General features: G+C 38.3%; 1 protein-coding gene across 3 annotated transcripts in view; it reads right to left on the bottom strand.

Annotated features, from left to right (window-relative positions):
• Nucleotides 1-3,584: 3,584 nt before the first annotated feature.
• Nucleotides 3,585-27,485, bottom strand: part of FBLN1 (fibulin 1) — an 80,977-nt gene continuing 57,076 nt past the window's right edge. For all 3 annotated transcript variants that reach the window (XM_015870504.1, XM_032446525.1, XM_032446523.1), the window contains exons 15-17: nucleotides 26,848-26,990; nucleotides 25,076-25,207; nucleotides 3,585-4,776 (exon numbers count right to left, since the gene is read on the bottom strand). In XM_015870504.1, the coding sequence (XP_015725990.1) occupies nucleotides 4,637-4,776; nucleotides 25,076-25,207; nucleotides 26,848-26,990 (415 nt within the window). In that variant the 3' untranslated portion in view covers nucleotides 3,585-4,636. The remainder of the gene's footprint in view (nucleotides 4,777-25,075; nucleotides 25,208-26,847; nucleotides 26,991-27,485) is intronic.

Below are 27,485 nucleotides of genomic sequence, written 5' to 3'. Positions count from 1 at the left end.
AAAAATCTTTCATCAGATCAATGATTTTGGAGACTTGGTGGGTGTACTTTATGTCTCTCTTGTCTGGGAGTAGCAATTTCTACACAGCCTCACACCTCCTGAGCTCACCACAGGCAGCAGGGAACAAAGACGCTCAGAAACGATCCTGGGAAGGGCTGTGGAATTCCATGCAAGTCGCAGAGCAGAGTAACGCTCAGCGCCTGGCCGCACGGGTAATTTGAGGAAAGAGCCTCCACAGGCACGTGGTGAGGCCCAGCAGCCCGGCCATGGTGGCCAGGGGCAGAGGTGCAGAGGGCAGCGAGGGTGTGGTAGGCCTGCATGTGTGTCAGAAACCTCAGGCAGAGCCGGGGCATGAGGCGTTAAATCCAACTCTGGGACATCCTGGTAAAGCAGCATTTGTTCCCTGGCTGAGCGCGCACTGGCCAACCAGAAGTGGCTCTGGCATTATTATCAAAACTGTGCTCACTTCAGGCTTCAGCCAAGACAGAACAATCAAGTGCTATTTGCGAGGGAGACTGACTGCAGCCCTTGGAATGAGCATCCGGAGGAGTCCTCATCTGACATCTTTTAAAGAGCCAGCAAAAATCCCGGTGGAGGGAAAGAACTATTTTCTTTCTTTTCTTTTTTTTTTCCCCCTTTCAGACAGAATGGCCTATTCCACAAATCAGGAGGAGTTTATTTAATTAGCTCTGACTCTGTCTTAAGCCTACTGAAAAACAAAAACACATCTGCAGCCAATGGACCCAAAATCGAACCTTTCTATTGAAAACACCTTTCAAATGGGAACACACTGTAGCAAGACAGTAGGTATGCCTGCAGAAGAAAAGCTGCAAAATGCTTCTATAAGCAGATTTTCATTTCTTTTTTTTTTAAATGTTAACGTTTTTTAATAGTTAAACTTAAGGAGAACATTTATATATTTCAACTGTACTGAATCCCGACAACTTTGTTTCAGATTCTGTTAGAATCATATCATAGAGTCATAGAACGACTTAGGTTAGAGGGGATCTTAAATATCACCTCATTCCACCCCCCCTGACATAGCAGGGTTGCCAGCCAATAAATCAGGCTGCCCAGGATCCCATCCATTTTGGCCTTGAATGCTTCCAGGGATGGAGCATCCACAACTTCTCTGGCCAACCTGTTTAAGTGCCTCACCACCCTCTGGATGAACTATTTCTTCTTGACATCTAAACTAGATCTCCTCTCTTTTAATTTTAAACCATTTTTTTTTATCCTATCAGTATCAGATTGTGTAAAATGATGGTACCTGTCCAGACTGTAAGCTTCCTTCAAGCACTTGAAGGCCGCAATGAGATCTTCACAAGCCCTTCTCTTCACCCAGCAAAACAAGGCCAACTCCCTCAACTTCCATTTTGTAGGAGAGTTCCTGAATTATCATTCTGACCTTCCTCTGGAGCTAATCCAGAAGCTCTGCACCTTTCTTGTGCTGTGGGCTCCAGATCTGGACACAGTACTGCAGATGGGGACTCATGAAGGCAGAGTGGAGGGGAGCAATCTTAGGATAATATTTGTAAAAATAGCAGAAAAATTGAATTCACTTCATTTACCAGAATGTATAGTTTTAAGTGGCCTGAAGTTAGAGCTGTTATCCACATATATTTGTTAATCCAAAAGAGCAGCTGTTGAATCTGGAAACCAACTCTAATCTTTTAAACTGACAAGGATGTAGGAAGACAACTGCACTGAACCTGCTTCCTTAAGGAGTGCAGTCTGCCATGTGCTGGTGATGCTTCTATGACTTAGCCTGCTCCAGAATTGAGCTTGTGCTGGCTTTTTCACTCCGCCCTGCCTTGCACTAGGCAAGCTCCCTCACACAGGGGATTTCACATGGGTCATGTTTGCAGCATTGATTGATTACATGTGTTCAGTCATTGAAGCAGTCCTGAACAGGGTAGACAAAATAGATGCTATAATATTTTTCATGGGTGTAGTGTGATTTTGTGGTTGAGACAGGAACACATTAATGCTGCTCAAGCTCTAAATAACATACATATTCACAGTGATGACAAGCTATTTGCTGTGCTGCATCATTGCAGTCAGTCACCATTGGCTTCCAAGCGTTACCAAACACTGCAGTTAGGAAAGTTAACCTGGGATGATACACAGCATTTCTCTCAAATCGTGAAACAACTTTTGTCATCACTGAACCAGCTATCATACATGGAACATATTCATCTGAGCATTATTATGAAACATGTTTGTTCTCTGTTGCTACTGTCCTTGGCTTCAAAGCCCTTTGTAAAAGTAGTAGCTGTGCTACGGTTACATGTACTGTGTTATTTTGCCTTCTCTATCTGCTAATAAATTACAGATTCATCAAGAAATTCTTTTTTAACTGACAAAGTAAGAAGTAAACCAGCTTAATAGCAAAGCGATATGAAATATTCCTGTCCTGTTATTCATCATTGTATTTACTTAAGTAAGACTGAAGCTATGGCCCTGCTTACTCAGGGAACACTTCTTTAAGTGTTATTTGGGACAATGTAGGAAAATAGTTTTTTAAGAAGTAATGGCAATCCTTTTTCTACCCTATTTTTACTCAAAAAAAAAAAAAAAAAAAAAAGTAGAGAGAAGAAAGGGAGAGGTGTGTGGTGCTGTGTGGTTTTTCCTTTGCAAAAATAAATGTGTAAATTGGATTGTTCACCAGATTGATCCTAAAATTAAATTTCTGCTGTCCCAAATTTCTTTCCACTGCAAGTAAATACCATGTTCAGAGGAAATCAAGCAAATAAAATTACAGTTTAGAAAATCAGATGGAAAGAGGTTTTGTATTTTTGGTACTAAGGCTACTTAGTTTCCTACTCTGGCAAGAAAAAGAACTTGGCAACATAGTTTGAGTCTTCCGTCTTCTTTTTCTCGGAGCAGAAGATAATAAAACTTCTCTTTTTTTAATTTCCATTCTAAATCAGAATTACCTATGCTGGTAATAACTGAAATCAACTCTCATAATTTGGAGTTTTCCAGAATCCCCTTAAGGTAGTTAACTGATGAATGCTACAAATATATCTGTAGCAAATATATCTGCTTCACAGCATTTTGCTACTCCAGTATAATAACAGTTTAGTGAAATAGGACTGTAGAGTCAGACACTAAAAATACTGACAGTATATTCAGCTGAAGTAATCCTAAAAAGCAGGTGAGGTATGGGGCTGAGATTCTCTGTAAATGCATGGAGGGAACCAAACACTGCCAAGAGGGTAATCTTTACTCGACACTTGTTTATGAAAAAGTGTTATCACAAAATCTGAATTTATAGAATGAGACGGCTGCAGGCAAAGAATTTTCCCTACCATGAAGGCTTTCCCTGCACGAAGGCTTCTGTATGTTCACAGTAAAGTTGCTATGGTCATTTATTTGTGGTAGATCAGAGTGGACTGCCTCTTTTAGTTTAACTTAAAAGATCATCCAGGTCAACAGAATGATTCCCTTTAGCTTGAGGGGCTTTTCTGTAAAGTTAAGAGGCAAAAGCATAATATACACATATAATTGATTTCCTTACTGAATATATATTTTTGTATATTATACTGTTTTTCTGGTAAACATAAACCATAGAACACATCTAAGTTTTTCCCATTTGACTTTCTTTATTTTTTCATATCTTAACAAATGTGACAAATGAAACATGGAGCTATTTATATTTGGTTCCGTAATAGAAATGATACATTACTTCAATGCCCAAAAATTACATTAAAAATTCATTTATTTATGAATGTTTCATTGTATTAGTACATATGCCTTGATTTGATGCATAGGAGGTGTACAGCTTAACAAGCTCATTTGAATATCAACTTTTAAAAAGGTGTCAAGCTTTACTCTATGATAGACAGGAGATACAGGTTTGAGTTTCCATGTATTGCTGAGTACAGATGAGACTGGAATTTAATTCATTACCCTTGTAACAAATAATTTCACTGAGAGGTATTTGTTTAATTAGAATCAAACATAACTTTACAATCAAATAACAAGATTAAAAAAAAAGTAATTTCTTAATATGTGCAATAGCTTGTTAGTCTCCTACTATTCCTAATTCTTTTTGTACTTTCTTTTGCAATCATAGCTGAATACCTAGGCTAAACATTTCAGAAATGATTAGTAGCTTGGGGTGCCCACTCAGAATTACTCTACTGGAGCCCAGAAGTGAGTATCTGGCACTTTCTGACAATCTAACTCCTTCAAAGTAATTTACGTGGAGCTGAAATAACTAATTCTTACCAAACTTCTTCCATCCAAAGATACCATATATTCATCCCAGTGAACTCTGGCATGTAGTTTGTTCCACATCCTCAGTCGCTCTGGTTATCAGGCCAAGGAGCAATAGTTAAGTCTGCATAAACATTTAGGAAAGTTTTAAATTTCACTAGGCAGTTGAGCACTTTCACACACTACTTATTTATACACACAACTAAATCAGCTCATTTAATTTGCCCCACTCTATGTCTAATCAACGTAACAGCTTGTTATTTTGCTTAAACCAAGAAACAAATATTTAAAAATAAAACAACAACAACAAAAAAACTCTACTGGGTTTTACAAACAAGTATATGACATATAGTTGCTTGTTGTAATGACTTAGGTTGGAGCAGCTTGCTTGTCTGGGACCTTAACAGCACTCTCAGAACCAGTACTCAGAGACAAAGATGTGAACATTGACAATATTACGATGAGATACCACTCCACCCATGACATAGTTCATTTCCAGTTTCAGGATGGCATGGAAAGGTCCAACAATGGGTCTTACTTGGCGCACCACACCTGTTGGAACAGAGAGAGGTTGCTGAGATTAACGGGAATCAAACGGGCTCATATGAGTTATGTAGCCTGTTTTGTTTCTGCAAGAGAAAAACTCCACTTCATTCCTGATACAGCTGAAAGAAAACGACTATACCAGCAGGATCAGTAAATTGCTTGCAAGAAAGCTTGCAATATAAGAATAATATATATATATACACTGTTCAAAATGTCTTGCAGAACATTTAGAAATAGTGCTAAATGCTGCTAGTGGCAGAAAAACTGTATATTCTGAAATCAGAATTAATTTTATTCTTTATTCAGGGAGACAAAGTCTGCACAAGCAAGAAAAAGCTCAAGCTGGACTCTGTTGAAAACTCAAGTGTACTGTTAAAAACTCTACTTATGTGATAGCAAATGTGATTGAAAAAAAATCAAAACCATTTCACGATGGTGTGTTTGTTGAACAATGTATGGAGAGCATAGCAGATATAACATGCCCTGATTAAATGAAAAATGGATTTTTCTGAAATCGGTTTGTCACACCAAACTGTAGTCAAGTGAAATGAAGAAAACAGGAAAATGTACTGAATATTAATAACAACAACAACAACAATAATAATAATAATAGTAATAATTGGAGAGTAAAGCTGCTAATTTCAAATTTTATGCTTTGGTGATAGATGAAAGTACTGATGCTACAGATATGGCTCAACTTGCCATTTTCATTAGAAGTATTGATAATGAACATAATGTCACTAAACAAATGGATTTTTTTATGCCACTGAAATACACAACTAAATCTCTTGTTTTATATGTAGCAGTAAAAGAAAAAAAAAATTAATAGATTTTCTTTACCCTTTGTCAACATGTCTCATACAGCTACTGCTGGTGGCACAGTGATGGCTGGGAAAAAGGAGGGGCTTGTAAAATTAATGGAAGATGACGCAACTACCACTGGTACCCCACATTTCATGAAATATCATTGCATTAGGAATCAAGAAAAACTACGTGCAAAAGCATTTAAAATGTATAATGTCATCAAAGCCGTGAATTTCAGTCAAGGGGATGGAATTGCCACTAATTCAAGGAGTTTATTATAAGTATGGATGCATCAAAAGAAAATCTGTGCCAGAATGTGAAGATTAAGAATGGCGCACAGATTTATCATTTTTGGTGGACTTGTCTGTTCATTTAAATGAGTGAAATGGCGTCTTCAATGTGAAAATTGCCTTATCTGTGCTATGTTTCATAGGACAACAGTGTTTGAAATGAAACTTCTATTATGGCAAGGTCAAGTTATAGCAAATACTCTCATATATTTTGATACGCTGGCTAAACACATTCCCATTAACAGTGAAAAAAATGCAGACTTGCTTCTTGTTTTGATAAAGGAATTTAAAAAATCATCTTTTTTTTTTTTTTTTGGTATATTTTCAACTCCATTTTCAGTCAAAATTACTTGCATATTTTCACACAGAGCCTCTAGAGTTGGAATCAAAAATCTCTGATGAATTCCTTGAGAACTTACCAGGAATGGCAGCAACTTCCATTGACTCAGCCTAATGCATTAGCTTCACAAAAACAAAGTTTTATGTTTTTGTTGCTCCCTGGTTTTTATGTTTTAATAATAAATAAATAAATAAGTTTTGTTACTTATATACATTAAGTTTATTGTATATTTTACACGTGGCCTCTAACAATTCCAGTTTGCTGAACGTGGCCCAGGAAAGCCAAAAGGTTGAACACCCATGGTGTAGGGCAAGCCTTTCCAGGCCACAGAGGTGTATCAATGCCCTCAGGGTCTTGACATGACATGGCCAAAAGGAATAGCATTAAAGCTTTAGACCTACCCAAAAGAAAGTCAGCAAGAGTTTTGCTGTGGGCACCCAACTGGCTCAGTATCAGGCCGTAGGCATGTTCTCACTTTATTTTTGAGGCCTGGTGTTATTAGAGTAAGGAGCTACCAAACTGTACGTAGCAGAAAAGGCCAAAATCCTGTAAACACGAGGTAAGGCTGCGGGCAGCTGAAGCCTGGTGGAGACCCCTCCTCAGATGCTTCTTTCTGACAACAGACCTGCCTGATGTGTGGGATTCAGAAGGAAATGTGCAGTTTATGAAAGAGTTATTTAAGACATATTCTTTCTGCATGCTAGGGGTTATGTTTCACAAGCAGGCAGCACACCAAAGCTTCCTGGAGTCCCAGCTGAACTCCTCCAGCACTCCCCGACAAATACACTGGCTTAAGATCTGATGGGAGAGATAAATGTTTGCTTATGCAGGCTGTCAGCACCTTTTTCCAAGGCAGTGATGACATTACAGTTTTGTCTCGTTTAAATACCAACTAATATCTTCAGCATCCAGTAAAATTGCAAACTTTTCACCACATTCACTTTGCTTGCCATATTTCATGAATATGCTTTTTAAGCATTCTTCCACCCATAATTTATATGTACATACATACACACACATACATATTAATATACATATATATATACATTTTTTTAGTTTTCTTGGCCACTCTCCTGCACCGTATAAAAATTACTGGGCTTGGCAGATGATACATCGAAGAAGAAAAGCCTTGTTTAAATTGCCCTCCCTTTAGGGTAGCATTTAAAGCATCTTACTAACAACACATCACATTATTGCAGGCAACAATTTAACTGACAACCACGGAAACACACAGCATTGGAATCACTCAATACTGGCCAGTTGTTTAACTCACACAGTTAAGATCTAATGCAATGATCACCAAGCATCAGATGACAAAGGCTGCAGTTTCCAGTTAGCAGTTTTTGGATAGTGCTCTACACTTCCTTACTCAGTCTAAAAGTGTGACTACAAATTGTGTTTGTTTTTTTTTTTTTTTTTCTGATTACTATTCTACTCAAGCTGATCTATATTACAGTTTAGCATTGATCCATACAATACTGACATAGCGCTCAAAGCAATTAGTAACTTACACATTATTTGGATATTCTCAGCTAGTAGACAGGCTAAAAAAAGTACTCCCTATTTTCCAGGTAGAATGTATGAGTGGGAAGTGAGGTGTACAGAAAACTAACTGAATGGCTGGGCTCAAAGGTTGGGGACCATGGCACAAAGTCCAACTGGAGGCCAGGAACAAGTGGTGTAATCAAGGCCTTAATGCTGGGCTGACAGGAACCTGAGGTTTAAAGAGTTTAACAAGTAGTGCAGAGTCCTGTCTGCAGGAAAGAACAACCCCATGCAAATGTGCATCCACAACTAGAAAGAACAACTGGAAAGAAGCTTGGCAGAAAAAGACATTGAGAGCAACTGGAAAGAGTCCAACATTAAGGCCATGAAGACAGCAAAGGGACTGGAGCATGTCTCCTATTAGTAAAGGCTGACAGATATGGGATCGTTCAGACTTTTATTTTTACCAGTCTAAAACCAAAGTAGCTGGATGGAGCCAGCAAGAGGTGACATGGGGATAAATGCAGAATGGGATATGGTCCTGGATTACTGTAGCAGTACACACAATCCCATGAGTCACTATCTGTAGAATGCCAGAAGAGTAACAGTGAAGTTTATGATGTGATCTGAAAACAGAGTGCTCTCAGACATCAAGATCAACTGGTGTTCTCTGGGACCAAATCTGCGAACTCAACACTAGGTAAACAGGCTGAATTTACTTAATCAAGTTCACATACATTCTTTTCCAACAAATTTAGATTTCAGCCAAAGTTCTGCACAAAATAAGTGGTTAAATTTTGCCAATAAAATAAAAAGAAGTTTTTATATAAAGCAGGGTGAGTCACTGATAATAAATGAACAAAACTGTTCCGCTGATATGCAATCATAAAGATGCATTACTCCGTGTACCCACTGTTATTGCAGGGGTATCACAGCTAACATACATGGTCAATATATTTGCATGCACCTCCTGAGCATGCACTTCCTGATAACATATACATATCACAACAGCTTACCATTTTGCTTCTACAGATCAAACTATTATGGGCTGCCACTGCTAATGTCTCAATGGCTCAGCGACAGTAATCAAGGAGATCCTCCCTGCTACTAATCCCATGTGCCATACAGTTTTGAGTATCTGTCTACAGGCATACCAAAGCAAGTGCTGTTATGCATACATATGGTATGCTGCTGTTGCTGTTTATCCTCTTCAGTTCATACTCTGACCCAAACTGACTCAACCTACATAAAGTCCTACATGTCACAAGGCAGACAGCTTTCCATCAGCTCCAATATTCTTGCTTTTGCATTTTTGTTAACTGATCAGAGATGTTACTACTTGTTCTAAATCTTACGACATTACAACTTCTTTTTCTTGCACACTTTGCCCATACTGTAAAAAGGATCTGTGCCAATCCTTTCCATCTGCTGACTTGTTTGAGCAACAGCTTCAGCCTGAAATGCAGCAAGCTCTTGGATGTCACGGTTACTTCTGCAGTGATTGTCACTCCACAGTCCAAACTTTTCAAAGCTCTGTAATTAACACATTGAGCTGTTCTCCTGCTCTGCCTTCTCCTTTTACATATTGCATTTCAACCTTGTCTAAGGTAAAAGCATGTCACTTTTAATGAAGGGATTCTTCTTGTAAAGCATCATGTGTAGTGAAGACATTACTCTGAATAATATGTAATATTTATTTTCAAGAGAAAATAATGGCAATATCATAGAGATACCATCACTGGATTACTGAAGTCCTGCTTATCAAAGAATATGGGATAAATGAGACAGCAAGGTTAATATTGTTAATCTTCCTAAGCCTTTCAGTAGAATTTCTATTATTGTAATCAGATGACACAGGTATTCCTTGGCTTGTCCATACCTCTTTAAGATATCATTACACTTCTCTGCTTTGAAATATGTGGGACCCTCAGGCAATTCACCTCCGTGTCTGGTTTCTGCTTGTATTTTTGCATTATGCAGCCAATTTGCTAAGAAGCTCCATTTTGAACTCAGAAGAAGCACTGTCGTTTTGTTAACACATTAACCCATTCTGGATGACAAATTCCTGTGTTATCACACATTAGCACTTGCTTTCCAGAAATCCAGACTCCTGGTTCTGATTTTTGCACTGTTTACTGCCCAATATGCCAAAGGAGCTCTGGTAAAAAATCTTTAAAATACTTCCTTTTAAAACTTTATTTATTTTATTTTTATTTTTTTCTTCTTCACTAATAACCACAAAATCTGCAGCAATTACACTTGCACTGAATCTGGGTCATTGTGTTCCTTACACCATTTGCAGAACACTGAATTTGCATTTTCCCTAGAGAAAGCTCCTCTAACAGGGTCTCCACAGCTGGCCAGAAAGAAAAGCAGAAACAGTGAGCATGAAGCTGATTTTCATATTGCCACGAGAAAAGGCTGTTTTGGGTTGGCAGAGAGAATTAATCATGATATGTTTTCTGTTCTGGAGGCAAAGGTTGAAAAGATTTTCCACAGGGGAGATTCCTGATTCTATTCAAATGCTTATATTTGTAATAACACAAGAACACGGTACAAGTATAAGTTGCATCCTTTTAAAAGTACTCTTCTTCAGATAGAAATACTCAGATCCCCCCAGAAAATCAATTGGAGAAGTGTTAGAGGAGTGGGCGAGGGATCAGGGACTGTAGGGAGAGGCAATGGGTGCAGCTGATGAGTGGGGAGCTGTACTCGTTGGCTGCTGGGAGATGGGATCTGCTGAAGTAAACCTCCTCTTGTCTTACCTGAATGTGTATATGCAGGCCTATGTTTTTGTGTATATATAAACAGTTCACACTACTGCCAAATCAAATGCTGTTCTTCCAAATAACCTGTGAGCTACACCCCGGGGAGTACAATAAACACAGTTATCAAAAATGTCATCAATCCCCTCAACAAGACTGCAAGCCTTATGTTAAGGAACAAGCACGAAATCTCTTTTCTTTTTACCACCTTCCCATCTTTTTCTCTATATGCTCTGTTACAGCTACATTGTTTTGTTCTGGTCATCACATGCTGAAGGGTAGTATTCTTTGTGCTCATTAACACACACACAGTCTCCTTTCTGTGATTCTTCTCAGGTGGCAGATCAACAGACACAGCTTTTAGTATCAGCTGTATCCAACAGCATTACTCTTTTCTCATTAGTAGAAAACTTCACACTTGATATTACAGACAAATACTAATTTAGCCAACTTTTCTGGCAATAAATGATTTAGTTAAGAAAAATTTCTAGGTTTTTTTTTTTTTTACATTGTTTACTTGTATGACTTGAGGTCAACTAAAAACTGACCACAAAATGACTAGACTTGGGATGGATGGTGTTAAGTTACTGAAGGAGCATGAACTAATGGAAAAAAAAGGAACCCATTCACTTTTCTGAATCCTCATTCTGTACTGAACACACAAATCCAACCTTAAATAGAACAAAACACATATTTTGGTTCATTTTGGTTTAAAATAAATACTGTGTAAGAAGTTATCTAAAACAGCAAGGATGAGTTATATTTTTGAAATACTATAGGTAGACTAACAAGCCTGAGCATATTTCGTTGTTCATTTTTCCTTCAAAATACAGCTGGTACTTTTTGTTGCTTTCTTTTGCATTTGCATTTGCATCCTGGCCATGCATTATTAAAATCAACTTCCACAAAGCAGAATCTAACAGCGCAATTGAGAACTTGTCTTCATTCACTCTAATGAAAGTGAAAATACCGACCATACTAAAGAAAAAAGAAAGAAGAATATTTTGCATTACCTAGAATTAATTGAAGTTTAGTATATTAAATACGACATGAATTCTGTGTGGAATATGGCTCCATTAGAAAATACAGTCATAGATGGCAAAAGGTCTAAGGACTGTGAAAGCTACAGAACCTCCCAGGATCCACTTGGTAATTCTGTGTGTGGTGAAGCTTCACCAGGCTGATGCTCAGCCTGTTTCATTGGCCCCCTATCTATGAGATCCTCAGGCAATTCCTAATCAAGTACAAGCCAGTGAGGCATGTGGGAGAGCTGGACTGAAAATCTAAGAAGGGTATTAAGGCTTAACAAGCGAAAAGCAGAAATACATACTAGGGAAAAAATAAAAATAAAAATTAAAAATAAATAAGTAAATAAAAAACCAGAAGTTTCTCATGCAGAATGTGATGTTTTGGTAGCCATATATTCATTTCTATTCCAGAGATTATTGATGAGATAAATAAAATCTTACTTGAGCTGCTTAAGAGCACAAGGAAATCCATTTTCCCCCTATATTTCCTAATCTTCAGGCTGTGAAACTGTAAATGTGATTGTAAATGAATGCTAAAGTCCATCACAATTTGTGGCCCTTTTGAAAAATATCACAGAAAGGTTCTTCAAGAAAAATATGCTATTATATGGTGAGAGTTTAGGGCTGTCCTTTTTGTTCAGATGGAACATTTGAGATGAATTACAACCACAAGAGAGACCATTTATCCTCCACTTGTTTTCCATGTCCTTGGAATGGACTCTTAGAACATGAAATTATTAATTTATTGGGCTTTATAATAACTTCTATATAATCTCCACCTATGTTACAAAGTCCTGTATTTGGCTGTTCCTAGATCTCTAATTCTGTTTCCCCACAAGAAGCTCACTGGTCTTTTTTATGGGTTTGTGAGACATGAACAGCCCTAGCTGCCACTATGCAACAGTGACTACCCTTTTCTAAGCAATGGACCTTTTGAATCTCAAAAATAGCTTTCATAAGGTCTGCTAGCCCTTGTCAAGCCACAGGTATGTAAGACTGCATACAAAGGAGGGATGTAGGCTATCCTCTAAATTTAGCAAACTTCTTTAAGCCCACGTGGATGTTGCAGTAATAGAGCAAAAAGGTCATTGCAGCCTCATGGAATTTAAGGCTATTGTATGGCTGTTAAAGGAAACTAGCCTCAAACATCTGCACGGTATCTGTAATGTGCAATGAACTTTCTGTAGGTGAAAAGCATGCTTATGAGCTTCCCTTAAGCAATACAAGAAGACTGATCTCCTCATGTTAATGCAAGATCCTGAACTATAATTTGAAATTCGCTTTTATCCTCAAGGCCTCTTGCTTTATACTGCTGGCCAAGATTTTCAAAATTAAGAGTAACACCTTAGATGCATCAGTGTTACTTAACAGCCTAGTCATCGTTTCAGAAGAGATGTTCTGGCAATTAGGAAGTTAATGGCTAGGGAAATTAATGTTGCAGTGGCTATTTTAAAAGGCAGTGGTGATAGGATCATTCCAGAAACAAGCAGGAAAAAAAAAATCCAGCAACGAAGAAATGCTTCTTTGGATCAAACCACAGACAACACAGACAAGTTGCAGGTTAGGCTTGAATACCAGACTGTATCAGTGTACAACATGTAAATACATATCTACTTTGTGAAGCAAAAACTATACAGACAATTTTTATTGGCTCTGTAGACATCAATTCAAAGAATTTATGTTGAGATTTCTTCCTCAGTATTCATTACAAACACCCAAACTTCATCAATAAGGTTGAAAAATAACTGACAGCCTGTCTGCAAACAGAAAACATATAGTTTAAGCGATTTTATCCATTTCTTTTTCCTGTCAAAATGTTTAAAGCTCTGCAGGATTTAAAGCTTAATTAAATTCTATTCCTAGTAGCTTCTCTTTATTCGAAAAGTTGGGTCTATGTAATGATTTTCAGTGCTTAAATTACTTCTGTCAGCTAGTTACTGGAGTAATTACCCACTCCTAAGCGAACATCCTCTTGGATAATTCCTCGATATTGGATAATTCCTTGATAATTCCAATTTGAAAATCTAATGCCTCAAATGTTGCATGTTGGAGAATGTCTCACTGCATTTCATAGAGTAAATGCTGCAAAGTGTTTCTGTAGCAATCCAGTCTTCTCATGGTTTCAACAACACCACAGTCAAAATGAGAGGAGAGGAGAGGAGAGGAGAGGAGAGGAGAGGAGAGGAGAGGAGAGGAGAGGAGGGAGAGGAGAGGAGGAGGAGAGGAGAGGCAGAGGAGGAGAGAGAGGAGAGGGAAGGGGAGGGGGAGAGGAGAGGAGAGGAGAGGAGAGGAGAGGAGAGGGAGAGGAGAGGAGAGGAGAGGAGAAGGAGGAGAGGAGAGGAGAGGAGAGGAGAAAAAAAAAGAAAAGAAAAGAAAAGAAAAGAAAAGAAAAGAAAAGAAAAGAAAAGAAAAGAAAAGAAAAGAAAAGAAAAGAAAAGAAAAGGAGAAAAATTATGTTTAAGTGTAAATTACAGTATTTCCATTTGTACCCTTTGACTTGCCATTTCATTGACATCACTGTAAAGACTCTAACTCTGCCTTCCTTATTTCCCTCATCATATTCATAAGATTCTCCCAAGCCCTCCCTTATTAAGTCAGGACAGTTCCATCTTTCAGTGTTTCCTTATACAGCAGACGCTCCAATGTCTCGATCCTATTCAGCACATATTTCTGGACTATGTCCACATCTGTTTTATACCAGGAAGCCCAGAACAGGACACAACACTTCAGACGTGTCTTACCTGAGCAGAAGATCACCTCCTTCAGTCTGCTGACAACATTATTCCTAATGCAGACCAGGAGGCTATTGCCCACCTTTGATTCATAATCAAGTGTCCACCAAGACACAAAGGTCTGTTTCTCCAGAGCTGCTTTCCAGCTCATCAGCCTTGAGCGTGTAATAGAGTAGGAGACTATTCCTGCCCAGGGACAAAATTCTGAACTTCCCTTTACCAAACTTCATGAGATTCCTATTAGCCCATTTACCCCAGCCTGCAAAGGTCTCTCTGGGCAGTACCCCAATCCTCTGGCATATCAGATACTCCTCAAAATGTTGTGCTCTCTTCAAACCTCTTAAGGTGCACTCTTCATCTTGACCCCTTCATCCAGGTCATTAAAGAAGATGTTAAGCAGTATTGGTTGATCCCTCAGATACATCGCTGGTGACTTGCTGCCAGTGGACTATATTCTGCTGTTCACAACCCTCTAAGCCTTGTAGTTTAGCTCTTTTTCAGACTCACTATCCACACATCTAGTCCACATTTCCTCAGGTGGCCCATGAAGTTGTTGAAAGCCTTGCTAAAGTTATTAAAGCAACATCTGCTCTCTTCCACTAATCCAATAATATATTTGTAGACAGTTTGTAGGTTGGTCAGGAATTGTTCTTCCTTCATAAACTCTTGCTGACTCTTCCTGGTTACCTTCCTGTCCTCAGTATATTTGAAAATAGTTTCCATGTGCGTTTGCTTTATCACCTTTCCAGAGACTAAGGTGAGGCTGACTGAGCTGTAGTTCCACAGAACCTCCTGTTGCCATTCTAGAGGACTGATGTTATATTTGCTCTCTTACAGTCTTCAGGAACTCCTCCTGGTCACCTCAGTGTTTTAAAAACAGTTGAGGGTCTCACAGTCCCTTGGTAAGTCTAGTTCATTTGTATGCTCCCCACCATAATCCTCTTTCAACAAGGACAAGGATTTCTTGTTACAAACCTTCCAATTATTCTGAGAGTCCTGTGACACCTGAAGACCAGTCTTACCAGTAAAGAATGAGAAAAGAAGGCATTGAATGTCTTTTGTCACAAGATTTCCTGCCCCAGCTGGTCTATATTTAATCTTCCTTTTACTACTGATGCACTTGTAGAAGCCCTTCTTGTTGCACTTCAGAGCAGAAGGCTGTGCCTCTGTAAGCAGCCTTACAAGCAGTACGTTCCTCCACTCCCCTAGTTCATGACTGTGCCTAAAGGCACAATCTAGCTGTCAAATTGCAGGTATTTCCCAGGCCACCAGATGTATGCTGACTTCAGAAGGTTAATGCGCACCTTAGATTCCTCCATCTTTCAAAAGCTTAACAATCCTTTTCATTTTTCTATCACTTTGTGTGTGTGTGTGTGTGTGTGAAAGCTATCTATATTTCTCTCCATTATTTGTGACAATAACAATGTAGACTCCTGCTATGTGGCATTCTAGAGTTTTTTATATAATCTGCTTTATTAATAAGTGGCTGTTACTTGGAAAATGAAATACTTCATGGTAATCATAACTGCAGGCATCAAACCATATGCAGAAAAATAGCTCTGAAGATATCATCAATCCTGGAACTGTCACACCTGACAAACATAAATATGGCTAAAGGACTCAGAAAACTCATTAATCAAAATGCTAGTACTGAAATAGATTTCCTCTTGCTTTGAAGTATATTGCCCTCACAACGTTGTGAATCAGACCTTCATTCAAGTTTGATGGTAAGCAGCTCATAAAAGAATAGATTTAGGAGAATGAAGTTTAGAGCTCAACGTTATCAAGGTTTCCATGCTAATGCAGAACTGCTTCATAGGAGTGTAGCTGCTGTACAAACCTTTGCTGAAGTATCTGGGATAAGATTTTGAAAAACATACACTTTTGAAACATTGCCTTCACAGATCTTTGTTCAAATTCCTAAAAAATTTCAACTGTTGAGAAAACAAGTGCTTATAAAATACTTCGGAAGTAAGTTTGTAGACATGCAATTGCATTTTCATAAGCTACAATTCTCTGTTGGTTTAAGATAAAAAACAGTAGTCCTAAATCCTCCCTCCCCCCTTTCTCTTGGATCAATACCTGAAAGATAAACAAAAATGAAATTTGCTACAGAAGCACTAATGCTGCTGACAAATGGGAAAAGGCTGGAGTGTATTTCCCTTTTGAGCATCAACAGAACTCCAGATCCCTTAATACAACACCAGTTTTTCCTACTGGGGAACAGAAAGGTAACAGCAATTCAGGCTTTGAAACAGTGAATACTGCACCAGTAGCATGAACTTGACGCCTAATGATGTGGGTCAGTTGGTGCAGCATTGACTGTAGTAGCACATTATTTCTGAATCAAGAAAAATGTCTGTGTCCCCAGATCAGTTCAACAGTTTAACAGCACAACTCAGAGACATACTGGATCCTTTTCTGAAGGAAGTAAAAGAGTATAAGATCAAGACAACACAAAGAAAATAAGAGCATGTGACGTTGATGGTTTGTGCTGTGACTATTAGCAACACCTATTGCTCACATATCTAACGCGTACACANGAGCAAGACAACACAAAGAAAATAAGAGCATGTGACGTTGATGGTTTGTGCTGTGACTATTAGCAACACCTATTGCTCACATATCTAACGCGTACACAGTGTCTCTTGAACAGAGTGATCATTGATGAACCATGTAAAGACAAGGTTTTCACTTAAAATCTGGCCTAATAATTGTGTCTAACACTCTACAGGTGCTCATGATCTCTGAAATTCTCACCTATGGTGTAGGTCTTCCTTTAGTTTAGCTTAAACTTTTCATCTGCTTCTTTTTTAGCCTTTCATTTTATCTCTGAAGAAAGGAAAATGAAGAAAGAAATGACAGTAAATGAGTTGCATTTACCTAAGAAAACAGGATCTTTCCGATTAGCTTTCTTCAACCGATTAGAAATTTGGGATTCAATCTATTATAGATGTATCCTTCAACTACTCAACAAAGTTGAGTTTCATTAACGTTTGAGCTTCTCTAGAAAGCCGTGATTGTTGAAATGCACCAAATAAAGAGGCAATAAAGAGGCCTCATGGTATTAATATATTTTTGGCCAGAAACAAATGGTAAATGTTTGCAAAGCTATTATCTGTCGTGTTGGATCACATGGAGCATTGGTATTATGAAAGAATTAAAAACAACCTTTGATTTTACTGAGGTTTGGCCAGTTTACAAATACTATGATCTTTATTAAGGATACCAAATAACTTCAGAGAGATGTGCTCTTAACTTGGTTTGGCAAACTCAGAGTGCTTTTAGATCTCTGGTTTGCCTTCCAGCCAAAACTTGCAATGGCTTTTAATGTTGACAATGCTGTGAAATCACTCACGCCTAAAATGCAATAACTGTACTTGAGGTAGTCTCATTAAAAAATAGTTTCCACCATAAATATTTTAATCCTTCCTATTCCTCCTTGGAGAATGCATCACACTTCGTGTAGTACAAGAATCTTATATATTACAAAAACAGGTGGAAAAACATCAAGGCTGAATTGAAAATCAGACTTTGAAATCATTCAAAATTACATATATCAGATTCCTGATACTTTATTTCCACAGTCCTTTTTACTCCAGGTTTAATGCCCGCCACAGAAAAACCTAAGTGCTTAACATGCGTGTATTTAGTCCATTTATGGAGAGCGGCTGAGTTTAGTTTACCTCATCCCATTATTCAGTTTCAGCCAAGTTTTGATACAGTTGTATAACAATGACACCTGGGTAATTAATTTTGTAACCCTAATCATTTATTGGCAAAGAGCCACATTATTGTACACAGCATGCTATAGAGCTCTGTGATTCAATCTATCAAGGAAGAAAAAGTACCTAATCCTGAGGATTTGCCATGAAAGCCTTTAGATAGCTGTTCAGTCATCATTTAGAGGCAATAGCTCTGCTGACATTATTTGCAGAACTTTTGATGAAAGAAGATTTCTGAATGTTAATGTAGATTAATCCCTGACTAATTCACAAAATAAGGCTGAAATAAGGGCTCACCACGACATCTGACCCTGTTAAAAACAAAAGTGTTTTTTTAATATACGCCATGCATTTTTGCATCATATAGAGGAAGACTTATGATATACTTCAGGTTTCTTATCTTCTGTCTCCAGCTTTTATAAGGTGTAGGAACTACTGCTAGAATGAGATTCCTGCTATGAACACAAACTCAGAGCAGCAGCTGAAGTAGCTTAATGCGCTAAACAAATATTTCACACTTGGAGATCCTCATAAAAGCATGTTTTCCAGTACTCTTTAAACCAGGTCAGAACAAGAGGAACTCTATAGTACGTTTCTTGGTGTACTGGATTACAAATTTGGCTTTATGCACTCATTCATATAATATTTCTGCCCAGAGTTTGAAATTAATACCAAAAAAATGCATGCTACGCAATGTGAGCCAACAATCTTCAGCAGTCCCATTAGCTCTTCTCTGACTCAGTCACTTTTTCTCTCCCAAGCTGGCAGGGTGTATGCTTCAAGCAGCAGCTCACAATACTTTCTCAGAGTTGCTGTATTATTTATTTGTCTGCTGGTTTATGAAAACTGCACTCAAAAGAAGTCTGGATTAATGCTTTTGTAATACATTACATCTTCCTACCCAAGGGATGAGATGAATATTGATAATGGAAAAGTGGGATTAACCAGATACTTGCAATGTGCTAGAGCAAAATCTGGCACAAGGAATGTCATTCTGTTCCAGCAAGAGAGACTTATTCTCACAAGAAAAGAACTTTCAGCATTTCTCAGACATGAAATGAAAATTCACCTCCTGCTAGAGGTGCATATTTGCTTCCCGAAGAGCTCTGCAGCCTACCATTTTTATCTGGAGGGGAGGGAGGGTTTTGAGAGATCTGACTACAGCACAGTGCAGTCAGCAGCATCCCAGAAGGGCAGGTTCAGGCAATAAATCTAGGATCCCATTTACCAAATGGCTTCTGGGCACCCAAGTTGCAAATGTGTAGCTACTAATTTTGAGAGGGCAAGCTGGCATAGCAAAAAGCTCCCAAGATATTCTCTGCAGAGGGGCGCCTATTGTGAAAGGGGCAAGCCTGGCTACAACTAGAACAAAAATACTGAAAGGGCCTGTGTCTTTTTTAATGTAAGGCTGCAAGAGCCTGTCTAAAAACCTGCTGAATTATGTCACTGCTCTGTGTGCTATTTGTGAATGACTGGACAGCATCGTTTTTGTATTGCCAGACAGCATTGTCATTTCATGCTAATGACATTATAGTCATGACAAAAGTTGGCTATTGTTGCTTACTTTCTAGTAAGAGTATCCACAAGGGAAGATAACGTATGTGCTGAAATCCTTGCCCCTGCAAACACTGGATCTCTCCTGGATACTCCAGCTCTGCCTTCTCCTGGGCTCCATTTCAGCACAGCAAAGCAGCTGTAGGTGAGTTGCTACTTTCAGCATTAATTCCTTGCCAGGAAGCCAAAATCAGTCCAAGGATCTCATTATGCTAAACAGTGTACAAAGGAACAGTAAGAGCCAGCCAGCTTCTGGCTGAAAGGTAAAGAGATCAGAGAAACAGTACAGAAGCAGAGAGAAATGTGAAGACACTTGCCTGGCACTTCAGAGTGGGTCCCCTGACAAAACGCATCTTTAGTAGCCCAGTGACTCTGAATTTAACAGGCCACATGAACATGCACGTGCTGACTGTGAAACACTTTGCTGTATCTGGGAATGGACAAATTGCTTGTGAAATACTGAAGTGCCTTTGTGCTAAGGGCACAAAGGTTTGCCCAAAACAAAAAATAAATGTTCAGTTTCCTACTCCCACACCCAACCAGTATGGGATCCTGCAAGCGCAGTTATGTTAGCCATCTATTTTGGTTTACCTTTGGCTCCTTTTAAAAATGTTTCTGTCCAGACTCTGAAATAAACTAAAGGATCATGGTATTATAGTAAAAATTAGACTACCAATAAATCCAGTGTTGTAACACCAATAGTTAAGACACTCTCTGTAATGGTTCGACAGTAACATAGGAAAGAGATTGGAAAGGGGACAGAGTTGGCAGCGGAACCCTTGCAAATGTAATTGAAATCAATGTCACTTGCTATTTGGTGGCAAAAAGCAGAAGTTAAATGACAGTAACTATGATAAATTAAACTTCCTCAAATAATTGCTTTAAGTGAACAATAAAACAAATCCTTGATCTCATTGCAAGCTGAAAAACACATTCAGTAGTGCAGTGTATAAATGATGCCTTTAGTAACAGCATGATTTGAAAACTATGAATGCATGTATACACCAATCGCAATGGAGGGTAGTAGTGCATATCTGTAAAATTATAAGCAACTGATGATATCAGCACATTCAAGCACCAGCACAACACCCCTGGGAAGCTCTCCTAATTGTATTGGCTCTGGATTTTGCTAAGAATAGTATCATTCTGCTTAACAAGCAAAAAAATATAGACTTGTGTTGCCATCAAATGTGGTGGGGAAGATTTCATCCTACCAATAGTAATTTTAGTTGTATTAAGAAATTTTAAATCTTTCCTGATGTTTTCCAGACTACAAGGTGGTATTACAGTCACCTAAGGAAATGAATGCATAGCTGAGGGCAAAAATGTTTTATAGTATCTGATAATACCTTAGGCCTTAATAGGACATTTTTGTACAGGTTGAAAATGCATTCTTCATTTTTCACTGACAGCTGGTTAAAGGAGGAATGCAGTGAGAAGTCTATAAAAGCTTTAAAAAAAATACACAGCAGAACTAGATAGGTCTGTGCTTCTTTGTTTCTCCCACCCATGTTAATAAGCGAAGTGCAGTTGTTAACTTCAAGTTGAATCTTTTGGATCCAGTGGCCGTTGGCCTGTAACTACACCAGGCAACAGAGAGTTTAGCACTTTCGGTACAAGGAAAGAAAGGAGAAAGGAGTTTGGCATTCTAATACAATTGGGTAGAAATATTGGAGGTCACTGTTTGCACAGTTCTTTTTTTGTTTGTTTGTTTCTTTTTAGGTTGCATGAAGTCTACATACTGCCACCCCAGCAGGCTGGCATTCATTCCCTCTGTTCCATTGGAAGATACTTTTCTGTAGGGCAGAACTGCTAGTTGTTGTAGTCAGTGCTTACTTCTTTCGGCTCCTCCCTATCTTCTACTGCTGGTCATTGACTCCTGTTTGATATATTTTCTTTCTTTCACTTTGAAATAGTGTCCTTGCCTCCTTCATCTGGTGGTGGCTCCTCCTGAAGCTCCTTTGGGAATGCTTGTTCTTTCTTCTTCTAACCTAAATCCTTCCTTTGTTTCTAGTACTCTTTCTCCTTCCTCATAACCTGCTCCTACTGTCTCATCTCCTCCTATGACCTCAGCTTCCATTTCTCCATCAGCAAATCACAAACCAGACTGATCACTCATTCTGCATCTAATCCTACATATTTCTCAGCTTCTTTAACATCTTCTCTTTGATGTCCCAGCATCAACTTAATGGGATAATGACTAAAACTGATGATCTGACTCTCTTCAGGCCATGATTCTCTGTCAATGCTGAAGTCCTTGCTTTCCTTCTGAAAATGCATCTTTCACAGATCCTCCCTCTCTCTAAGCATTTTCCAAAAGAAATCTGCATGGTTTCATTATTTTAAATGTTACACTTTTAAAACCATATTGCTCCTTTCCATTCACACAAACACAGCTCAGATACTCCTGTAGAGGTTTTCTATGTTTACTTTTGTAGAAAATGGGGAGCTGATGGTGATCTACTTTCTATTAGTAGATAAAATAGCTTTGATACTCTGATAATTTCTCCTGAAATATTGCAACAGAATGAAACATGAACAGAAGTATTTTCACCCATGCATCTATGACATATTATGAGGGTACGCGTATTCTTTCCTCTGTATTTTAAGAAGCAAAGAATAGTTTTAAAAGAGACTGAACAAATCCAAGTGGAATATTTCCATCAGTGGTCATTAAGAAGTTCAGATGTGCTCTCCCAGAAATCAGAAGCATATAAACTGATGATTAGAACATCTGGGTCCTTATCTTTAGAGAAAGATTCCTCAATATCCATCTGTTATAACATCAGATGCAGGATACTCAGCTAGTTTGGCATTTGCTTTCCTAGAGTCTGTATGTTAGATTCCCACAGTTTTTATGTTCTTTTAATTTAATGGGATAACCAAAAAGTCTTTTTTATACCACCTACACCTTTCCTCTTATTTAATCATTATTCAAAATCTTCCCCTTTCTTTATAAAAGGGACTTAGCATTGTTAATCCCTGTAGACTATAGTGCCGTCTTATTTGTCTAGGAAACCTCAACAGGAACACATTATATTCTGATTATTATTAGCAAGAAAAGTGATATTATGATGGAAACAGTAAAACTGCTGATGGCAGAATTATTTGCAATCCTAATTGCACACAGACAACATGCTGTCCTGAGCCCCTAGCCCTCCAGGGGCAGGACTTATTTTTCCTTTTCCAATTTTGCTGCAGGCAGTTTACTTTGCAGCTTCTATCCATTAATCTCAAAGTACTTCTACACAGAGGAATTAATTAAGATTCTTATATACAAGAATTAATTAAGACAGTAGTAGGCATGTTTTATCATCTCCATGTTGCAGATGGGCAAACAGAGGTGATGAAATTGTTGCCCAATTCTTCAGTAGAGCTGAGAATGTATTTGGGCATTTCAACATGGTACGTAAAAATATTCCTTATCCCCTAACATTGTGAAGCATATATCCACTTTACCAAGTAAAATACCATTGACATGCAGTACTATTATTCAAAATGGAAACATTTCCCTCAGGGGAATGCCTTAGCTAGTCAACACATCCTTCTTTCTTATTTCAGACAGAAAGAAGCACATAGCACAAAAAGCTAACTACTGTAACTACTGTGGAATCTGATAACATTTATACTGTTTTAAAGAATCAACCCAACTCTTGAAATCTGTAATCTTATCATCCTGCTTTAACAGACTCTCCCTCTTTCTCAGCATTCACATGTATACCTCTGATTGATAAAGAAAGAAATATAAACCTAATGACTTATTTTATCTACAGTTCATAATACCTTCGCACAGCTGACACTGTACTATCACGCTTCTGAAATGCAACAGTGCCACCTTCAGATCGTGCTGAATATGGCTTATCACAAAATTCATGGAAGAACAATGATTTTTCTCTCCATCCAGACAAATCCTACTAGCAAGCCCAGAAGTGTGTGTATAAAGCTGAGCAAAACCTGCACATTCACATGATGAAGCACAGGTGTTCACTGGAAACTGTCATCCTTTATTTTCGTAAATAAGTATTAATAAGGTGTAATAAAATATTTTTAATAGAGCACAACTGCTACCTAGGTTGCTCCACAAGTGATGGCTCCTATTTATTTCCACAGAAACTACAACAAATGCAAAGAGAACAGTAGCAGCATTTGATAGAACAAATTCTCAACTACAAAACACCATTTTTCAGCACAGTAATTACCATTAATTATGCATTTTTGCCAGCAATGAACAAGAGCCTGAGTGCTGTGCTTGTAAAAATCTGCACCAGTAGAGGTGACCCAGTGTCCCAGTCACTACTGCTAAAATGTACCATCCACCACCTCACTTTGCTCACATTCTCTGTTTGGTCTTCATAAACGTCCAGCAAATGTTAATGGATGCCAACGGGTCCCATTTTCTCCACATGGTGGAATTCAATGACACCTTCCATGTCAGATGCCATTTTGCCAGACTGCCCCTCTGCTGCCATCTGTTGTATGGCAACAAAATGTAATGGAATATCAGAAATGATCATGCCCTACTGCCTCTTCCATCATGGGCCAACATAATAAAACTGGAGGCATTACCTTCAGAGCAGCCCTTGTATATTCATTCTCTGAACTTGAGTCACAGAATTATTCCCCTGCTGCTGCAGTAGCAATTCACATGGGGCTGAGAAACACAACAACTGGAACTGCTACTGCTCTGTGACTTCCACATCATTTGTCAGCTACAACTGGGTATGTTGGGTCCAACATACATGTGAGAGCCAAATCACAATAAACATTTTAAATATATTTCTGTATGTCTGTATGTATATGTACCAGATATACTCAATAGATTATATACAATATACAATATACATTATATCCCCCTAAAGAGCCCTGCTCTGGAAGAAACCTTTCATAACGTGCAATCCCATGTTGTCCTGCAGCCTCTCTCTCCTATGATGGGTTGCAGGTCTAGCACATGACCATACACACCAGCAAATCTTCCCTCTGCCAAAATGAGGCTGCAAATAAAATGTCTATGATCCATTCTGGTTTTAAAATTTATTGTAAACCACAGCATTTGACAGATTCCTTTTACCCTCAACAGAAAGCGACATTAATTTACACTTGAACTAGCCTGTTATTTAATATTAAAACAGGGAACACATTAAGAAAATTCATTCTGGCAATAACATTTTGATTGGTATCCAAAAAAATTGATGCCATGCTGTTTAAACAAGAATGAAGAATTAATTGAATTTGTAGTCTCTCTGCTGACAGACTATATATTTTATATTTGGGTTAATGATAATAGCCAAATCCTACAATTTTAAAGCTAAGTCATTTGCATTTGCAGTTAGAGTTAATTCTGGTAAAATAAATAAATCTAAAATGCTTCGGAAATTAAGGTTTAGGCCACTGATATTAAGAATAATTAAAAAAAAATAAATGGTGATATGAGTAAAAATCAGTTTTACTGGGCTGGAGAAAGAGAACATAAAATCAGTGGAGCCTTGAGAATCAAGGTGTGAAAGAATCACTCAAATCTCTGACATTTTTCTACAATATTATTGAAAAATGAAACAGTATTTTACGTAGAAATATCTACTCACCCACTGTCATACCATCCATGTAACGCTTGATGATATCAAAGGATTCCCTTAAATTTCCTTCTGTTATGTCAAATATGATGTCTGCCTGGTTGGCTGGATACGTAGGTGTAATGGCACGAAGGAAAATAATCTCTGCAAATAAAAGGCATCACAGAATATACTGAGAAGTAATGAAAATATCACTGAGAAACCCAACAGCATCTGATCCAGAATGACTTATTCTCAAAGCCAGTGGAAGACTAATGTCCCTCTCTCATTTGTCTTTTAAAACAGAAAGAAGGAATTTCTGTGGGGAAGAGAACATTCAGATGGATTTATTTTCTCCTCCTGTACCACCCAAGAAGCCCTGAAGCCAAAACACTGTTATGTTAGAGTCCAGAAAGACCACTCTTAGAAATCCATCAGACCTCTAGCATGTACATAAAAAGGACAATGCTACGGATCCACAAGCTGGGGAGAGAAGAGGGACCAAACAGGTAGACCTTTGAACTCTCATTACCCTAGGCAGTTACACAAAGTATCAATATTACAAATTGAAGAGTCTTTTTAAGAATTGGAGTAGGAATTTATAAATAAATTCAAATAAACAAACTATATTTCAAGCCTTACTTGAGGGAGATAAATTTTATTGTTCACATTATTATCCTTGCTCTACAGATGATAAAACCAAAGCACAGATCTGTAAGAATTCACCTAAGGCCATGCAGTGAATTACAGTTCAGGAATGCCTTCTGGGCTCTGAAATTACTCTCAGATTGCTAAGTCTCATCTCTTGTTATTAAATCACAATGGACTACTGAGCAAACTGCTTGGGAAGAGTCCTGGGCTAAATCCTTAGGTCTGCTGCCAGTACACCTGGTGAAACAGACCAAGTGTGTATAGTAGTAAATGTGGCTATGGGGCATTCCCCCATTCTCTGCGAAGTAGGGCCAGCTAAGGCAGGTAGCATGCCCAGTACTCTTTAGAGCACACCTCTGCATCAAAGTTATGTGTGTCTAAATTGTACAGGGATTGGGATGTCTCTTGCCTCGCTCTCAGTCCCTACCTTAAAGGGACTGAGAGTGACTGATAGAGACATGAAGAATCAGCCTTGGCTTTCATTTTGGACAGTTTCCTGAAGAATCAAGGCTGAGACTCTGGGTGGATCAGAAATAGGAATTTAAGAATACTCTTCCTATTCTCCCTTCCCTTCTTCTCTCCCTGTATCTTCATCAAACAGTGAGTTGCTGAGTGGTTCATCCTACAATGAAGCTGAGATGAAGGCAGTCATTCCACCTCTTGATGCAGAGGTAAATCCCAGTAAAGCTATCTGAAAGTGAATACAAATGGCAAGTAGCAAAAGGCTGATTCTTTACATGTGAAAAAAAAACAAAGTGAGCATAATCCTTCTGATACTTCAGGACGCAACAGACTGTAAACAGACGAAAAAAGTATAAGGAGTATCTACTTCCTACAGCAAAATCTGCAAGAGGGAAGAAAAAGCAATGGGGCACACTGCTATTATGTGAGTAAATGTGGTAAATGGGAATTCAGACTCAGTATTTCCTTAGACTGATAAGTTGTATGACTTAGAGCTCAGATTTACTTTTTTTGCCACATAAAATTGAAACTCCTGGATATTGAAGGTTTTAATTAAATGAATAGTACACTATAATTTTGAACTGTGCAAACATTTTACTGCACTAGTAGTTAGTCTGGCTTTAGGCAAGGATTTCCGGTGGAGGTTTTATATGTTGTAGTCTATTAAATGAAGCAAGGAACAAACCACTTACCTTCAGGTCTTGTAAATTCTCTGAATGTGGGTAGTGAAATGACAGTGTGGGAAATTGTGTGGACTGGATCCAACACACAGTTGACATCATTTGGTCGACAAGACTTAATGCAACGTATAGTATCTGTCTTTTCAAGTCTGACACTAAGAGAAACAAGAGAGATGCATATATATTCTGAAAATTAATTTCTTTGTGTTTTGCAGTCCAGGGAGCTAGAAATTGATGTAAGTACTCATTCCTCTCCTCAAAAATGCTGACAAAAGCAAATTAGCAGAATTGCCAGTCCACAGGAAAAAAAACAAAGCAAACCAAACCAAACCAAAAACAAAGCAAAACTAAACAAAAAACCAACCCTGGCTTGGCTAAGAGTTGCAGTCAAAATCACCTCAAACCCATTTCATCAAGTTAGGTGTGTAAAATTTGGGATAACTGTAGTATAAGATACGAAGGAAAGTTGCCGTACAACAGAACCAGGTCCTCAGATGCATTGCTTTGGCATGGCCTCACCCATTTCAGTAGACCTACAGTTATTTACGCAAGTCTCTTTGTATTCAATTTGATATCAGTCATATAAAGCAGAAACAATTGTTCCCATTCTGGAAATCTGGCAGGATATCTCAGAAAAGACCACTTTTGTT

This window comes from Coturnix japonica, chromosome 1, assembly GCF_001577835.2.
Source record: "Coturnix japonica isolate 7356 chromosome 1, Coturnix japonica 2.1, whole genome shotgun sequence".
NCBI lineage: Eukaryota > Metazoa > Chordata > Aves > Galliformes > Phasianidae > Coturnix > Coturnix japonica.
The sequence above is the reverse complement of the archived record's forward strand: the minus strand, read 5'-3'. Positions and strand labels throughout refer to the sequence as shown.